This window comes from Columba livia, chromosome 4 (assembly GCF_036013475.1).
Source record: "Columba livia isolate bColLiv1 breed racing homer chromosome 4, bColLiv1.pat.W.v2, whole genome shotgun sequence".
NCBI lineage: Eukaryota > Metazoa > Chordata > Aves > Columbiformes > Columbidae > Columba > Columba livia.
In genome coordinates, this window is record NC_088605.1 from 28,705,423 (window position 1) to 28,723,490 (window position 18,068).

Here is an 18,068-nt window from a genome sequence, read left to right on the forward strand (position 1 = left end):
AGTTCATTTGGGTCTGCCCACAGCTGTGCAGTAATAAGGACAAGCTAGAAAGCACCACAGAGAGAAAATGAAATAAGTACTTGCGTCATCTGAAGATGCTTAATGTGTTTGAGTAGATTACTTCTCTGCGGTAACGAAAGTCCCAGTCTGTGTGTTTTGACCCAGTTAAACTGCCATAACCCACTAAACAGCAACTGGTCCAGGGAGAACTGTCTTCTCCCTTGGAAGAGAGTGGCTTGCAGCCTTCTGCCTCTAGCTGTAAATGTTCCAAAAGCTGAGGACAAGGAGTAATTTATGTGTGAACTTGCCTCAGATTCACGAGTTGAGGATAAATAGTGTCTAGACACAGGGTCCTATCATAAGAAATACTACAACTGCATATCAGTTACTGATGCAAGAGGAATTTAAAAGTGCCTGTTTTTCAAGCAGTTAAATGCACAATTCACTGCTGCTTTTTGTGAAAAGTGGGTAGCCTTATGCTCTGGGAATCAAAACCAGCCTGACTTCAGGAGGAAAACCAGTGATACCAGGTATGAAACACACGACTCCCTCCCCCTGCCCTGTTACAGTAGATAAGTGGCAGTAGACTACAATAATATTTGAGAATCACTCCCATCAGACCCCTATAGCCCAAACAGAGTTAATTTGGGGAGTTTCTCTCCTAATTCCATGTTTTACATCCATTTTTACCCCTGGTTTGCAGAATGACTTTAACCACCTCCTGTCTTTCTCATCTCATTTGCGGATGAAGAAAAGCACTCACGTGAAGTACTAATGTTTGCAAATGTTATGACAGGATGATCTGTAAAGTATTTTTAAGTGCTAGCTTGGGAAAGGAAATGTGAGGAGAGCAAAGAAGGGAGAGCAAGAAAACAAGCAAGAGTAGAAGAAACATCGCGGAAATGCTTCTCACCAGCTGCTCCTTGTGCATGCTTCACAACATTTCCCTCCAACAATACAGACCTGTCTTCCTCAACAACAAACAATTATATTAGCTGCCCTGAAATAAGTCTTCAGGCAGGAATGCTTAAGGTCCTGCATCACTGCTTCCTCCCCACGCCCAGCCCGCAGCCCCTCCGCTTGCACACGGTCCAAGTTTTGACAGATGTCAGATGCACATGTGCGTCTATTTTATAACCACCACATATTGGACTGTACTACAGAAAGAACAGAGGAGTTGTTTATGTATTACCAAGCCATATAAAAGTGACCCAAGCCAATTTCAATATCTCAAAAGGAAAGGGCCAAAATTTGAGAGCCACAAATGTTAAATTATGCAAGACAGCTTTTCCAAGGCATTTCACTTTGGTGCAAGGAGGTAGATAACCTCTCCGATTTCTGCTGCTACTGTCTTGGTCCAGAAAAATGGGATAATTCCCTAACTCCCAGTATTCTCACCTCTTGTCTGGGCTCATCTCTGTAATGTTCATACAGTCCTTGAGAAAGGGGCAAGTTCTGTGCTGGTGTGGAAAATGAGGCATTTATAGTACACCAGCCTCAAAAGTGAGGAAGATATTTTTAATCACGAAACATTATTAACTCTAGCCTGTTTTCTTTTTCATCAGTCATAGACAGAGGTGTGTAGACATCTTCTAGTGTTTAGCTCAACTCAGCACAATTTATGGGACCATCCTTCACAGGATTTCTATCAAAACTCCGTGTTTTTGGAACACAGAAGGAAAGACTCTCCCCTCAGTGACCTGAACCTGGGCCTCCCGCTCTAAGCCGTGATGTCAGTCTGCCTCTGCACTCCCTGCCTTGCTTGCTGTGAACAGATACATTGCACTGCTGTGTCTCATCTAGAGCCACAACTCTCCCTTCTTGACAGAATTTAAAGTATCCACCATCCAGCCACCTTTGTTCCTGGCCTACCCATTCTACCACCTTTTCTATTTGTTCAGTTTTTGTTATGTAGGTCCTTACCATCCTGCCCACCTTCCCAGATACCTTCCATGTTCCTGTATAGTCATGATTTTGACACTTCTACTGTTCTATTAATATCAGTTGTACCAAACCTCTTAGACTTGTGCCTTGGAGCAGTCCCTCTGGTAAATAGTTTAGCTTTACTAATGACATCACAGTTTTAATTAAGATAAGTGAATCTTAACCATGTTGTCTATAGTTGCATACGAGGCACCTTTATCAAGATGGACCTGTCAGACATATTTGGGCAGAGAATAATTTTCTCTAATAGCCTGGAAAACATCATGCGACTTCTGGCAATACCTTGTGATCTAGTGGGATGTGATCCTTGCCAAAAGCAAACTGAATGCCAGACAGGGAAAGGTTAAATGCTCAGATTGGAGGGAAATGAGTTGATGTGATACATGTCCTGGTGAGAGGACTTAAAGGACTTCCAGATGTCTGGTGTGGGCCCTGGAGAATCTGTACAAGAGTAAGAGTGTAAGTGCACTCATGCCAGGGAAGGCTGAAGGTTCTGATAATACCTAATGTGCAAACCCAAACTTGATCCTCACGTCCCTACTCAACAGACCAGCCACTAATAAGGACAAAGCACACCTTTGTTACTGTCACGTCTGATCAGTGTCGGTCCCTGTCTCTAGCAGATGTTCAGAGCAGCGTACCAGCCCAGCATACCAATTCCCCCGCTTTTCTTCGGCAGCCAAGGGCCGCGCTGTGCTCTGTGCACGGGGTCGCAGCTGGGGATAGAGCTACAATGAAGTTCCTGTCTTCAGCCTTGCTGACACTGGGGCTGATTTTCCTTCAGACCAAAGGGCTGGGAACGGCTTCACACATGCAGCTTTCAGAGGAGGGCAGATAGAGCGAGCTTAGAGGCTTCTTTTGAAATGGGAAAAACACCTTTTCTTCCCAAACTGAAAAGTGGAACTGATGTGAACCCTGGGTGCGAGCCTGCAGTACTGTGGAGCTCTGTCCTTCATCTCCATCACCTTGCTGAGGACATGGGGACTTCAGGCAGCTGTGGGCAGGAGCTCAGGTTTTCTATATAGCTCAGCGTAGATGGGGTTAGGGCAGGTGTTGGCTGAGTGCAATTATTTCAGCCCATCTACTATAGCAATGGATGGTGATCAAGGGCAAGACTCAGCACTGCAGATTGCAGCATTTATAAGGCCTCTAGTCTGCTTGCTGTCTCTCTGCTGGGAGCATTGCCCATGCTCCAGTGCCTTCATGATGCTGCTAGTCAAGCTCAGGGGTGCAGAAGATGTGAGCAGGAACGAAGAACTCCCTGGGCCTGCCTGTCCACAGTGAGACTGGGTAAGAAAATTTTACCATTGCCTGGGTAGCAAGTTATGGGCCATCCATTTACTGCTTTTTCTTTTTACTGCCTTTCTTTCACAAGAATAAGGATGTAGCCCTTTCCACTGGAGGAAGAACCTTTTGTCTGTGGGTGACAGACATCTAGCCTGCCTTCTGCTCTTGCAGTGCTTCAGCACGTTACTCAGTCACTAGCCTCAGGTCAAGCCCCAAAACACATCTGGTCCTCACAGCACATTGCTGCAAGGCAGAGGAGCTCAAAATGGCTCAATCCAGAAAGGGAGAAAACATCTAACCTACTATGAGAGACTGGGAAATGAAAAGGAGTCCTGAAACTGCTTGGAGCAAAAGCCCACCTGTTCTGCAGGCCATCATTTCATGTCCTCCCTTAAAAGAGAAAGAGACACTCTGCGCTGCTGCCAGGGTTAGGAATATGGGCAAAAGTAACTGGTAGGCTAAATTCTTCATTCCTTGAATCCAAGTAAGAATTTCAGCTGTGTGATGCTAGCTTCATATACTCACAGGTTCACAACATGTCCTCACTGAATACTTTGCAAGACGCCTCTGAAGCTGCATGTATACACCCTGCACAGTGTGCCTGAGAGAACCTAATGACATGCGAAGTGCCTTTTATTATCCTGACTGAAATGACAACACAGCTGCTTCCTGTGTATGACAAATGCACTTCTTTTGGTTGGGGGTGGGGTTAAAAGAGGTGATTCGGAGACAGTGGCCAATTGCATGCACTTTGCAACATCTGGGCAAAGTCAAACAATTCAGCTGGATTTGGCTGAGGAGAAGGGCTCTGCGGCTTGAGAGCAGCAGGAGGGGTAGCTCTGCCTTCTGCAGGGTGGTCGAGCCCAGATCCCAGTTCAACAAGCTCCTGTGTCCCTGAGAACTTTTCCTTTCACTCCCTAAGTACCAGATACATTTTCAAGACTGGAACAATTCAGGATCCTTTCCTCCCTTGCAAGCAGATCTGCATGTCTATTTTGCCACGTACACATGCCTGTTTACAAAAGGGAGGTATTTAGAGTCAAGTCTGTGACAGAGCCTGGATTTAATTAAGATGTCAGTGCAATGAATCAAGCCAAAGGAAAGAATTGCCAGAAAACATAAATCTTTCCTCCCACTCCCCTTCAGTGAGAAGATGCGATACGGGGACTTACCGTGGCAGCCCCAGCCACATCACCCAGGAAGGTGACCAGTCGCTGCTCTCAGAGGTGGCCTGCATGGCCTCAGGGGGTGGCAGGTGGTCCTGCTCCTCCTGACTGTTGCATGATCTCATCTCCAGGGCTTTGAGCTCCACTGACGAGTTGGTGTTTTTCAGCAGGGCAACAGCTTCACTCCGGCTGACTCCCGTCAGGTCAATACCGTTCACATTCAGGAGGATGTCACCTGAGACCAATAAAATGGATGATAAAAAACCCTGCAAGTGTTTCCAGTATCCTCTCCACACCCCAACAAAGAAGTGAGTCAAAGCCAGGGCTGAGAACTTGCTGCCTGATGAGGCTGTTTGGTAATCCTATCATTTAATGTGGATGTGAAGCATATGCTAGTAAACATGCCACAGGCATGAGGGAAGGGGTTTCATTCACATGAGCATCACCTGGCTGGACAGAGGCTTTGGTCCTGGTTTCTTGTCACAATATGTCCTGCATCTGGAGCTGAATGTCACAGTCAAGGTCAAGCTTTAGTAAGGGTACCTGATGCTAGTCCAGGTCTCTGAAGCTCACTTCCAGATAACAACTTTTGTACTCAACCTGAGCTTGAAGCCTGAAGGAACTGAGGATTGCCAGTCCAGCTGGCTCTTCATAAAGTTTGTTTTGCAGAGTAACGTACTATTATTTTAATGTTAATGCCTGTTTGAATGGCTGCAAGCCAAAACATCTTTCTGTATGCGTTATTTATAATGTAGGCACAGCAACTTCACAGAAAAATGCAAAGATGACCTCAATTACCACAAGGACAACAATAAAGACGTCATTAATGCCATGCAAGCAGCCACAGTGCCTAGTACTTTGCTACCCTCCACAGCACGTTCCAATGCCAGGGCTTCCCCAGCTGCCCTCTGAGCTTCACCTGCTTGTTCCTCCAGGCAGGGCTGTGCTCACTGGCACTCCAGGCAGTGCCGCGTGAACATTAACCTCTCCTTGCAGTTTGCCTCCATCAGACAAACAGCCCAAGGGCTACTCTCAACTGAGGAGGCTTATGGTGCTGTTACAACATCACATACTTATTTGTATCCAATTTTATCGAATTAACTAGGCTGAATTTTCCATGCTGCCTCATGATGAATAGTTTCTGAAAAATGTATCCCACCAAGAGGTAGCCACTTCCCAGCAGGAGGGAAAGGGAAATCTGATGGTTTGCTGGCATTGTCACGTTCTTACATGGGTTCCGATGGGCAGCCACAGCTCCCTCAAAGGGCAGGTTCCGCTTTGTGCCATTGCCAGGTGCTGTGACCCAGGCCTGTGGGACTTGGCTGGACTGCAGCTATTCTGCCCACTTTTGGGTCCCTTCACTTCCCTCGCACTCAGAATTTCCCTTCAGCTTCCGGGCAGCAATTGGGTGGAAGCTGAGTGTTGGGGATGAAGGGCAAGGGAACGGGGAGCTGTGTGGTTGCTGGATGCAGAGAAGAAAGACACTTGGCTCTTGGAGATGTGACATCCTAAAAACTGGGAGTTTCACCATTCCTCTACTGCCTACCTATTCCTGCAAAACCCACCAATAAAATATGCTCCCCATATTTCTATAAATGCTTAATCATACAGAAGGAGAGAAGTTATTAATTTTGTCACTCTGTTACATCAAGAGCCAAATGGAGTTACGAAGCCAGTGTTTTCAGACATGGTATTGAGCCACAAGGACTAACATTGCTTCATATATGATGGGAATTCTGCTCATTTATATTTCTTTCAAAGCCACGAATGTTATGACAAACAAGCACAAAAATTTACATTAAAAACCCAGTAAGGTTGCACAATGAAGATTTCAGTAGTTAGGAGATGATGGCACGAGGTCATTTTCTTGTGAAAAACTTTTTTTCCTTGCAGAATATGCCTACACCCCACTTCACAGAAACAGTTATTGCTGCATACTAAACCTTTTCTGTCAGCTGACTTCATACCGTCTAATCTGATGCATCCCAAAAATGTATGGGATGGCTAAAGATATCAGGGTGCAATGCTCTTTCACTGTCTCTCTGTTTTCCAAAGGAAGCCTTTGAATTAAAGCAGGCTTTCAAAATACCCTCTTTTTACCTGTTTTTATCCTGCTGTCTCTGCTGATAACTCCTCCAGGTTCAACATTTATCACATAGATAGGCAAATCCCATTCCCGATTAGATGCTCCGCCTGCTACAGTCATTCCCAGCGACTCTGTGTGATCTTTCCGGACAGCCACCACCTTCTCGTGACAGGTGACGGCATGAAGGGTACTCTGTCATGGAGAAAGCAGCAACAACAAACACAGTAGTCACAGGCACCTCCTCGACAGCATAGGCATTTTCTGTTAAAATGAATATTTGTTGAAGGAACACCACAACACTTCACAGCCACCTGCCGTGCCTGGCCAGATGGCTGGCATGACTCTCTCTAGGGCTCAGGCATCTGTGGAGTCAGAGCCACCACTGAGATAATCTGTGCTTTAATAGTTAAAGTCAGGCACTACTCCTGCCAAAATCAGAAATGTTTTAGTGTTGAGACTAACAGAAGCAGGTCTTTGAAATGCAAATAAGGAATCTGATTAAAAAAAAAAAAAAAAAGTTCTTGATATTAATATCACTAGTGGTCCTCTTATCTTTGACTATCAGGTCACGGTTTTTATCTAGCTTCTTGCAGTCTGCACATCATTTGTACAGTTAAAGGGAAACTGCCTACCTGGGTTAAAGGAATAAAACTCTTGGGGATAAATTAGGAGATATACATTTCACTTGCTCTTCACTATTTCTGTGTTTCTTTGTAAGTTACTGGTGGGAATACATTCAGAGAATTCACTCAGAGAATACATTTGTAGAGTGAAGAGCCAGCTGCTTCCAGGGTGCTCTTCCTAGTGCTTGTGCTTAAAAATTCACGCTGGGACAGCCCGCTCTACTCTCTGAGAACAGCCATGCCCTTACTCCTGCCTCTAGACAGAAGTTACACACACCACCCTGGCCATGCAACAACTTGTGTATGAGCCAGGGTGAAACAAACTCATGGGCGGCCTTGGTATGCAGAGGCAACACAAGCTCCAACAAAACCTGTGAACCAAATGTCACATTTACAACAGACCCAGCTCTAACAGAAGAGCTCTGGAAACAAGGATGCTTGTCCAGAAAATCTGGATTTAAATGTTATCTGCTTTAATTTACTTAAGTATTTCATAAGCTGTGTTCCTGGCTTCAACTCTTAAAGATCCCAGTCCTTCCGGCAGGAATAGCACCATCCATTCCAGGCTCACATGTAGATACAATAGCATGCTGCTAAATACATTTCAAATATATATTAAAAAAAAAAAAACAAACAACCTTTTCATTCACAAGTGTGACCTTACATTTCTAATATGCAAAAATAATCTATAAATGTAATTTAAAGCCACATTAATCTCTTCCAAGAAACCTGAGATTACACAAAGACATTCCACCTCAATTCCTGGGCCAGCAGCACAGAACATGGAGCAGGTGAGTCCGCAGCTGCTCTCACAGTGACAACAATGGATGAAGGAAGACAGCAGCAAGAGGGTTTTGTGGGAGCAGAAGGAAAGAAGGAACAGCCTCTCGGTGGGAACTAAGTAGTGTGAAGAGAGGAAGGTGGATGACCTGCCTAGCCATAGCACAGGAACAATTTCAGTTTGGGGGTTTTATATTTTTTTGCTGCTGGTTTTGGTTTTGTTTTACAGGCAGGGCAGGATATATTGGGCGGGGGGGGGAAAAAGGTGTGTTTGTATTTTGTTGCTGTTGTTTTTTGTTTTCTTAAAGGCGTCTTTGGTGGTACTAACTCTACACCAGAATTTCTGGGATACAATGTCGAAAACAACACCTACAACCTTTTAGCAGCTTAGTAAAGGATCTCAAGATGATTGAGCAGAAGTACAGCAGCTGTCACAGAGCTCCAGGAACAAAAAGACAAAGAGCTCAGTATAAAAGGTCTTCTCTTAGTCACCAGCCCAAAAAAACAAAATTGATACAGTTATTTGGACATATCACATCTGACCCATGCAAAACACAGCCACTGTGTAAGAGTGAACGGGCTTATCATTTGCAGATGAACCTTAAAATTTCAGAAGGTTTTATAACACTCTCTTTAAAAAAAAAAAAGCATGTTCTAGTCCAGATAATTTTAACCTTTCACCTTTGTCTTTTAGGTGCAAATGTTTGAAACATAATAGTTCTAACTTTATGCAAAGCAAACTTAATGTTCCATCCATGTTTGTACCTTATTTGTAAAAAATGGTTTTGCCTTTTTTCCCCTTGGAAAGGAGTGGTTTCCCATGAAGAAAAGGCCACTTCCTGAAGCATGTGGGATAGGGACACTACTAATGGTCACAAAAATGCAGTCTGAAATTTTGTAGCAAAATATGAAACTGGAATTAGGCTTGCAGCTCCAAGCATTTGGAGCAATTCTGTTAATTGTTCAGTGTCCGTCATGTCTCAGGTACCAAAAGCATTAGTTGATAAACCTATTTTTGAGGAACCAGTGCAGAGACAAGCAGATTTCAAGGCAGTGCTTGGTAACAAATTGTCATGTTGCATTTCGATGAAGAATCGCAAAAATACTTGGACTTGTATGCTCAAGCACGTAGGACCAGTTTTCCTTTGAATCTGCTCTTCCACATGTAATTTTTTGCATGACTGCAGACAAAAGGGAATTGAGGGACTCAGCTGAGACGAAGGCAGTGATGAAAGGAAAGCAAAGCCTTTCTTAGTAAACACACGTAGAGCTTCCTTGGAGGTACAACTGATAATGAGTAAATGAGTTAAAAGGCAATGTTTATCAGTGATTGCATTTCAATGCATTCTCTTCTAAACAGTTGTCTTCCTCTGTCATTTTGAAGCGACCTTGGAGGTCAGGAGAAGAAAAACATAACACTTCATCTCCTCCTCTTTTTTATTTTTCTTTTTTTTTTTTTTGTATTTTACTGTAAAATAAATATTTACAGCAGATTAGCACAACTTCAAAGCCATGACACGTGTCTTAGAAGCAGAGGATGTAGCTGGGTCTACTTGGAAAATGTGTGTCACCTGAAGGCTAACCTGCTTGTATGGGCAGAGAACGTCATCTGCCCTAGCAACAGGGCAACAGATTTGTTTTAAGTACTAGACAATTTGTTAGAAATGAGTAAGAAAACAGTTAAATTAAAAACAAGTGCTATTTAGTTAATGAGAAAGCTCCCACTGACTTCAAAGAAGTCAAGTCTGGTCTGTTTATACGTTACAGCCCGGCTTAACAACCTCGGCTGCAGAAGAAAGTTATTTCTGACATCTTCTCTTTTCTGCATCCAGGCAGCAGCCAGAACACTTTGGGCTGTGCTTCTTCTATCTCCATCCACAGGAAAACAGCTTGGTGAGAGTCTGTGCAAGACCAGCCTCCTGGCACACCACACACCCGAGGTCACTGCTGCCAGAGAAGGACATGGTCATTACAGACTGTCCTCTTTCTCCAGCGCCTTGTTGGCTGCATGGCTGGTTGCCATTGGCATTGGCCTGAAAGAGAGTTGCCTCCTTGGGCTTTCCAGATGGAGGCAGGCTGTCATGAGGGCAACAGCTTGGCCAAAAGCGGTTCCTGAGCTGTTATATGAGCACGACGGCTGCTGCAAGCTGGAGTTTATTCTTGGAGCTGAATACAGTCAAAGCTTGAGAGCAGATTTCAGCCCGCATTTACACACGTGCTCTACAGTGAGAGCATTCCTGACCTGCTAGTATCAGCTCCTACAGTAAGCTCAGGGTCGAAACGAACACCTTAAAATTCACCGGAACTCAGGTCAGTTAGCAATCTCTCTATCAACCACACATAGGAAAGCAATCCCACCGATGGCAGCAGGTAGCAGACTCATTAAACCACACGCACACAGGAAAATCCCTTGACAGTAAAGTGCAGCCAAGGAGCATTGCCTTGGTTTTGAGCAGGAGCACACTTTAGGACTCTGCACAGGCCCTAGGCTTGCAAGCATTACTCCTGCACTAATGTCTATTTAAAAACAAATAACATTTTAAGTCTGCCAAAGCCCAGAATTTAAAGATGTTGAATTGCAAATGATGTTCAGTTACACCTTCAGCAAAAAAGCGAGAAAAATTCAAACTGACACACTCATACTCTATAAAATGGCAAATAAATCTCCAGTACTGATTGTATTGGACCAAGAGCCTGCAGTGCCTGAAGCTTATCATGTCTGTCAGCTGTACTGATCTACTGATCTATTGCCAGTGTATTTTCTCTGATAAAAACCCTCCACTGCACATGCACAAAGCCAAAGGAAGTTAGGAATAGCTTGGAATTTACTTTTTTTTTTTTGGTTTTTGGCTGTGATCTTTCCCAGAAAGGTGCCCAAATGGTGGCACTGGGCAGATGCCCACACCAGCATTTCCACTCATGAGTTTATGTAGCACCCATCTCTTCATGGCAAACTGGAAATCCTCCTAAAAGCTATGGTCTATCCAACAAAAAGCAATATTTGAAGGACAGTTGCAAGGTCCACATTGGTCCTTCAATCTCACAGGTGCCCAAAATAACATGTGATTTACCAAGAATTCCAAACTAACACCTAAATGGGGATCCAGGGCAGAGTATGGAAGACATGTTCCCAAATAATCCCATGTGATATCAGTTAATCAGATTAATATAGTAGAGCTAGCAGGTGCTCAGACCATCACCAGAAAACATACAGTAGCAACACAAGCTGACTGCTGTCCTATACATATCTCCCTAAGGAAATAATTACTTCATTAGGAAGTAATCCTTTGCAGATGTGTGATTAGTTGGGCACGCTTTGCTACTGGGTAGTAGCTACTGAGCAATGACTCTGCTATCTAGTTTAACTCTGGCTGAACCAGCCTTACCTAACCAGGGTTGTGATTGAGATTCATGGAAAACGAAAACTAAAAATAGATAAATAGACACTAGCATATTTTTTTATACATAAAAACATTAGACAGATGTAGTTAAAAAAACCTGCAAAGAATGGGTATCGTTAAGCACTTGTAAGATGCAGAGCTAGGCTTGTCTCCTGGCTGACAGCTGTGTCTGATCTAACAGCTGGTTCAGTCCAAAGGTCCCTTTTAGGATCCATCTGGCTGCCCATCAGGCAGGATGGATTTAAACCAACCATGCCCATCCAGCTCCCTGATGTAGCCCTGGTGCCAGTGGCTAGGGGACCAGCTCACAAAGGATTGCATAAGTGGTGACAGAGTGATTAATATAAATTAACCAGCCACGTGACTCTAGATTTACTGAAATAAATTCAACTCCTGCAAGGACACACCTTGTTCTGTCTATAGTGCAAAGAATTACATTGAGTAAACTCAGAAAATGTATTTTCAAAGCTCTTTTTGAGTTGATTTCTGCTTTAAAATCTCATATACTATCTGACCATGAAAGCCTCTCTGTCTTATGCAGAGGACATGTTGCAAGTCTAAATGCACTAAACACACGATGTAACCAGGTACAGAGGAGCAGCTGGAGGGACAGAGCCATATCTGGGGAGACAGCTGCTCTGTGCTGGGTGGCTCTGGACAGGTCTGTCTGTGTCCAGCATTGCTGGCCCTCACAGTCCCCATCCCCTGCAAGTCCAGGTTTTGTCAGTGAAGAACCAACATGTTTCAGGTCCAAAGCTCCACAGAAAGACCACATACTCACAGCATCTGTGGGGACCACAGCCACTGTCTGCCACCAGACTGCCAGCTAGGTCAGAGCATGGGTATCTTAAGAAATGAGCAACAGATTAATAAATACCATAGTTTTCAAGGAGCTTATGGGAATCTCAGCCCAGCATATGAATGCTTTTTGCCTGAAGACTTTGCTCAAGATGGAGAACCTTCAGATAAGCCTCTTATTTTTGTTGGACCTCATTGCTGCGTGCTGGCTCACACTGCTGGCCAGGTCCATGCCTATGGCCGGGATGCTGTGCGCACATCAGCCCCTGTCCCACCACTGCCCTTCACCTTCTCTTCCCACTCCAGAGGCAGGACAGAAACAGTGTATAAATAATGAGGAACACATCTTTTACATTTCCATTGCAAAACAAGACATGTTTCTTCTGCTGTCAGAAACCAGAGAGAACACCCTAAAACGCTGTCTGTCCTCCTAGTTCCCAGTCCCACAGACAGCAGAGAAACCATGCGAGCGCTTGTGTCCTCACCTTGCTGGGGTTCTTCCTCTCAACATGACAGGGCTGGGGGTTGCTGCCACCATAACTCCAGCCTGTCTCCTGTAAGATGTCAGGGGTCTGCTGCCTGTTCTGCCGCAACACGATGAAGTGAACCTGCTTCTCACTGGCCTGTGGGAGGAGACAGAATGTGAATCCCACCACCCCAGCACAATAAATCCCTGCACTTCAGCTCCAGAGAATTAATGAAATTCCTGAATTTTCCACTAATATGGTTGCAATGACATAAAGCAGTAGCATCACTTCAGATCAATAAAGTCTGTGAAAGTTTACTGCCACCTACTTATTACTTTTCTTGAAAAACTGGTGTTAATTTGGAAGAAAAATATCTGCCCCAAATTTGTCTGAAAGCAGCAATCCCACCACCACAAGTACTTACCAGCTATTGCACACACCTGCATACAGCAACACAATGTGCCTGCCACAAGAGACGGACAGGCAACCAGAGCTGCTGCTGCTGCTGCCAGATGGGAACTCAGAACACAATGCGATTAACCCTATAAGGAGGGATGTGCTCAAGCCTTGGCTGGTGAAAATGGGCATTAAACGATGTAACTGAGTCCACCTGCATGCAATGAGCATGACAAATGTAAGGCAGCTTGAAGAAAGCACATGGAGTAATGGAGTTCAGGATGTGAAACTAGCACAAACTCTCACACTAGGAACAGGAACTGCAAAAATAACTCAAAATAAGCTCAAATTGCTTCTGAGCCTTTTTTTTTCTTTTTTTTTTTTTTTTTTTCCACAGCACAGTTGTGAGATGTATGTGCCTGAGAGATGCTGCAAAACTTCCACTGATTTCGCTTGCTCATTATTTATAGTGTGTTCTATGTGTGCCTGATATCAGTGTAACTAATTCTGTGTAGAGGTGAAATTTTTCTGTCTTATTGAATCAGCACTGTTTCCCTAGATGCAGATGGCTTCATTCTTTTCTCAGTGAGACTCATAGAAATCTGTTCAAGACAGCAGTAATGATGGGGCTTAGCTGGGTACATCATAGGTGTCTGATGTAAAAACAAAGAGATAATCTGAAGTGTAGAAAAGCTCACAATGCTATAGAAGCATACTCAGAAGACAATAAAAAAAATAATCCTCAAATCTCCTTCTGTCCAGGCTAAAGACCCTGGTGTGATGACAGGCAGGGGGGTTTTCAAGGGCCAGTCTTCAGAGGTACTCGTGCCTGTTTGCTCACAGGTTATCACTGAGGAACTGCTCAGGATCTCATGTGGAGCCCCCACAAGCACGTCTGGGTATCTGCTCCCCCCTAGGGCTGCAGTAGCGATGCTTGTTGGTACCACAGCCTTGGGGACATCAGACCTCCAGGCTGGCTTGCTGGTGCACTGATGTGCCCTGCTGGCCAGAGAGAAGATCAGGGATAGCTGGTGTGGAACAATCAGCTGGAAACAAAACCCAAATCCAGCTGCACTATTGAAATCAAATCTCCCACAGACAACTAACAGAAGCCAGAGGAGGCCCCTGGGATTTTTGTTTTTATCTTTGTTTTGTCTTTTCTGGAGTTGGATTCAATAGTGTTAGTTGAGAGTTAAAAAATGCTTTTGAAAAATGTCACTATCATTAAAAAACCAAAACAAACAACCTACCTCTCCTAAACCTCCACTGTAAGCCTGAAATCTGCACGTTCAGGCTGTGCTATTTGCAAGGAAGGTGGTATCTCAGTAAAAAACGTGCACTGCTTTGCCGCTTTCCCAATACTTTGAGGGATAATAACTTTTTCATCAGTAGCTGAAATCACCACAGCTTCATAATATAACATTTGGTACATACATACATATTTCATAATATCTTCCTAGGTATTTTTACCATGTCTGTTATTATGCAATATTAGTTTCTGGATTCATCTGGTACCCAAAAGCAGAATGCTGTATCTCGGGACAAATAAAACCACCCTGGACACTAGTTTGCAACATGACTGATATGGAACTGAACAATGCAACACTAAACCTCCTAAGGGCATATGGCCCCACAAAAATGCAGTTTTCTCTAAAACAAACAGCTTCAACTTATGTAACTTCTGTTTAAAACTCGTCTGCTGCCACATGGTTAGTCTCAAAGTTAGTTATTTAGAGGAAGGTTGTAAATGTGATTGATTCTTGTAGAACCACTAGCAAAAGTTCAACTAGAGTCTCTACTGCAATGTCACATTTGTCTCCAGGTCAGTTGAGTAATTTCTCAGAAGTCCAGCGTGTTTTAAAAAGTTATCCAAACAACAAGGCCAGCTTTTGTATTTAAGTACTTCCATATCAAAACACATTAGCATTTATTCTAATCAGAATATTACTGACAACTTCATTCTGATCCCTCCCTCCCCACCTCTTATCCCACAAATTCTTTTCTGTTTTTTACACTGAAGCAAGAATTAAAGAAATTAGGTTAGCTTTGAGACTGAATGCAAGCAATAGCTGAAACAATCTACTAGAATTAAAATTTGTTACTGCCAAAACCAATCAGACAGGGAAGCAGAGACACAGTGGCAACTGCATCTTCTGCTCTGGGCAGAAGCTGCCCCATCCCTCTCAGGGATGATGGAGCAGGGACACGGTTTGCCTGCAGCAGCCACAGGACCTGCTTTTTGCTGACAGCGGTTGTCGTGACAGAGAGGGGTCGTGAGCCCATTGCAGATGCTCTGAACTGTGGTGGGGGGAAGATGGAGAGAGGAAGGTGAACATCTGGTGGCAGTAAAGTCTGGCTCAACCCGTGCAGCTTGGCTTGATGGGCTCACATGAGCGCCCACTGATCTGTTACCTTGTTCCTTTTCTTGTCACTCCCATGGAAAACAGATGTGGAATGTCACGTTATTTAGCTTAAAAGTGCCACATCTGACACAAGGCCATCACTAAAGATGACACGACAAATGGGAAGCAGCAGACTCCCAAGTGTTACGATGTGTACACGTTCCTAATTAGCGCTTGAGCGTTTACTTCATTTCAGTTCTTGTGGCTGAGCTTATAAACAGCCAGACACCTAATCCACTGATTAACAACTGCTTCACATATGCTGAAGAAGGCCTGAAGAATCAAATTTGTCTCAATTATTCATTATTTAGAAGTCAAAACTAATCAGATTCCGCAGAAATCTAATATTCTTCCAGCTGTGCTTGGCCTAACAAAGCCACCGCCACCTTTTATGATATTAGTGAATATTATTTCTGCTTTTAAAGAAACTGGCGGTGTATTTGAAACTTCCACCACTGCTAATTTTAAGACCTCAATGTACTGTGAGTGACACGCTGAGGTCCTGACAGGCAGGACACTGTTGAGAAAGCAGAGTGAAACACCCCTTTGTGTAGGAAGAAAATGCAAAACACTTGTGGCTTCAGTATAATGTTTTTTCTCTGGCATGACATGGAAACAGGAAAAGCAAATGATAATTGATGAAAAAACATGACAAAAAAGACACAGGTTCTGGGAATTTTGCATGAGACAAATGTGATTCATAGAGCTCACATCAATGCCATGTAATCCTGGCTTTTTGGAAACCTGAGTCTCCCCTTTGATGGGCGTGTTGTTTAAATTCCCAGGCACTGGTGTGCATTTCAAGCATTATTATAAGTAACACCCACTCTTTGGAACCCAATAAGAGCTTTAGTTGTGTTTCTAAACACTTGTGTGTGAACTGTCTCATTAGTCATTTTTTCCATTTTATCTCTGGGCTGCATGTGTTTTTTGCTTATGAAGCACTGTCGCCTTGTTTTGTAGCCATAAAAACTGTTGTTTGTTAGGGTTTTTTTTTAAAAGGTTTTCATTCCAGACTTTGTTCCCCTCAGAGAATTTAAACTGCTTCTGCTGCCACTTTCTGCTCCCACTTAGTGAGCTACACAAAGCAATCCAGAATTTCAACAACTGGCATTATGCGAGGAGGTGCCGTTTTCTTTACCTAGGCTATGAACTTGCCAATAGAAGTTGGCTACAGCGAACTGTGCACCTATGCTAAAGCAGGAATCCTTCCCACAAAAAAGCATTAATTTGAATGCTGCTGTCAATCTGACTCATATTACCCTGATTGTACCTGTCAGAAAGGGAAAGCAGCCAGCCTGCTTTAACATCTTGTTATCGAGACTCATTAAATTCTTCAATATGTGAACACTCTGCATACCTCCAAATGAAATGTAAAATTGCACAAGTATAATGATTGCTATGAATATGAGACAAAAGCAAGATAAGATTCTTGGTTTTGCATTGTATGAGAAGTTTTCCAAAAAGGTAGGCTGTGAAGAGGGAAAACACATGAAGATGGTTGTGGAGGTGAAATTAGGCAGAAGTTGACTGATTTTGTAGCTGAGAAAGGCACAGGGTTTTTTTCTGACCGTTTTTTGGTAAGACTGTTTAGTGCATTGCAGAAGCACACCTTTAGTTCTGCATATGAGTCTAAATAGAGGTTTATAAAATCTACAGATACAGATCAATTTTCTCCAAAACATCTGGGTTTCCATATGCTGGATTTAGGTAAGAAATATCTACATGGTATGGAGTACCTTCGGTCAGAAAACACCCCCATGGGAAATCACTGAGTCTGGGAGGATGACATTCATTCTGACACATACTGTTGGTTGCCTCAGGCAGCTCCAGTTTGCTCTGGGTCTGCACCAGGGAGCAGCACCCAGTGTTCCCAGGACACAGGTTGGCCTGACCTTTGGCAGAGGGCACCACGCTTTGCTGATGCAGAGAGTATGCGGAGATTTACATTGACCTGTATGTTACAAAGCCCCCTGAGTGAGCGGATTGCACAGGCATCACTGGGAGGTGGTCCATGCCCATATTCATCCTTGTACCCACAGTGAAACAAGGTTGCTTTTAGAGGTGTAAAGTACCATCAGAGCTTGACACATCTCCTTCCCTCCCCAAACTACACACTCATTAATTTTGGCCCCTGCTTTGCAGTGGATGGTAAAAATGCGCTTCTTGGCTTTTGCAAAGTCCAGAACCCAGGGTCAAAGTGGGGGCGACAAACCTGTATCAGCTGGGCTGCGCTCTCTGGACTGCTGTACCGATGGTCATGCCCATTGATGGCCAACACCCGGTCGTTCTCCTGAAGCTGTCCATCACGGGCAGCCACGCCGCCTTCCAGCAAATTGAAAATAAATACCCCTGGTTCATCAGCCTTGCGGACCAGCTTTATTCCCAAATGCTCCTCCGGACTGCTTTTGTTTAGCACAACATGGAAACTGTCATCCCTGTTGCAGAGAGAATCAAGGAAAAGTCCACTGTTTCGGCATCGGTACCTCTGCTCTCGCAGCACTGTCAGTCGAAGCACGTGGCAGGGTTGCTTCAGGATTGACAGGGCATAGTTGTGAGGCACATTTTTGATGTCCATGCCATTTACCTGGAAAAGAGGAGTGTAAATCAGCAGCAGAAAGACTGCTTGATCTGAATTGGCACTGGAGAGGGCAGATATGTTTACACAGATGTCTTCATACGAAGTGACGTGTGCTATTTCAAACTGTGTCACACAGG

The 18,068-nt window shown here is 44.0% G+C and overlaps 1 protein-coding gene across 11 annotated transcripts in view; it reads right to left on the reverse strand.

The window, feature by feature from the left end:
* Positions 1 to 18,068, reverse strand: part of LNX1 (ligand of numb-protein X 1) — a 157,400-nt gene that overhangs the window by 4,010 nt on the left and 135,322 nt on the right. For all 11 annotated transcript variants that reach the window (XM_021285931.2, XM_065060907.1, XM_065060900.1 and 8 more), the window contains 4 exons: positions 17,566 to 17,937; positions 12,571 to 12,708; positions 6,498 to 6,675; positions 4,404 to 4,632 (listed from right to left, as the gene is read on the reverse strand). In XM_021285931.2, the coding sequence (XP_021141606.2) occupies positions 4,404 to 4,632; positions 6,498 to 6,675; positions 12,571 to 12,708; positions 17,566 to 17,937 (917 nt within the window). The remainder of the gene's footprint in view (positions 1 to 4,403; positions 4,633 to 6,497; positions 6,676 to 12,570; positions 12,709 to 17,565; positions 17,938 to 18,068) is intronic.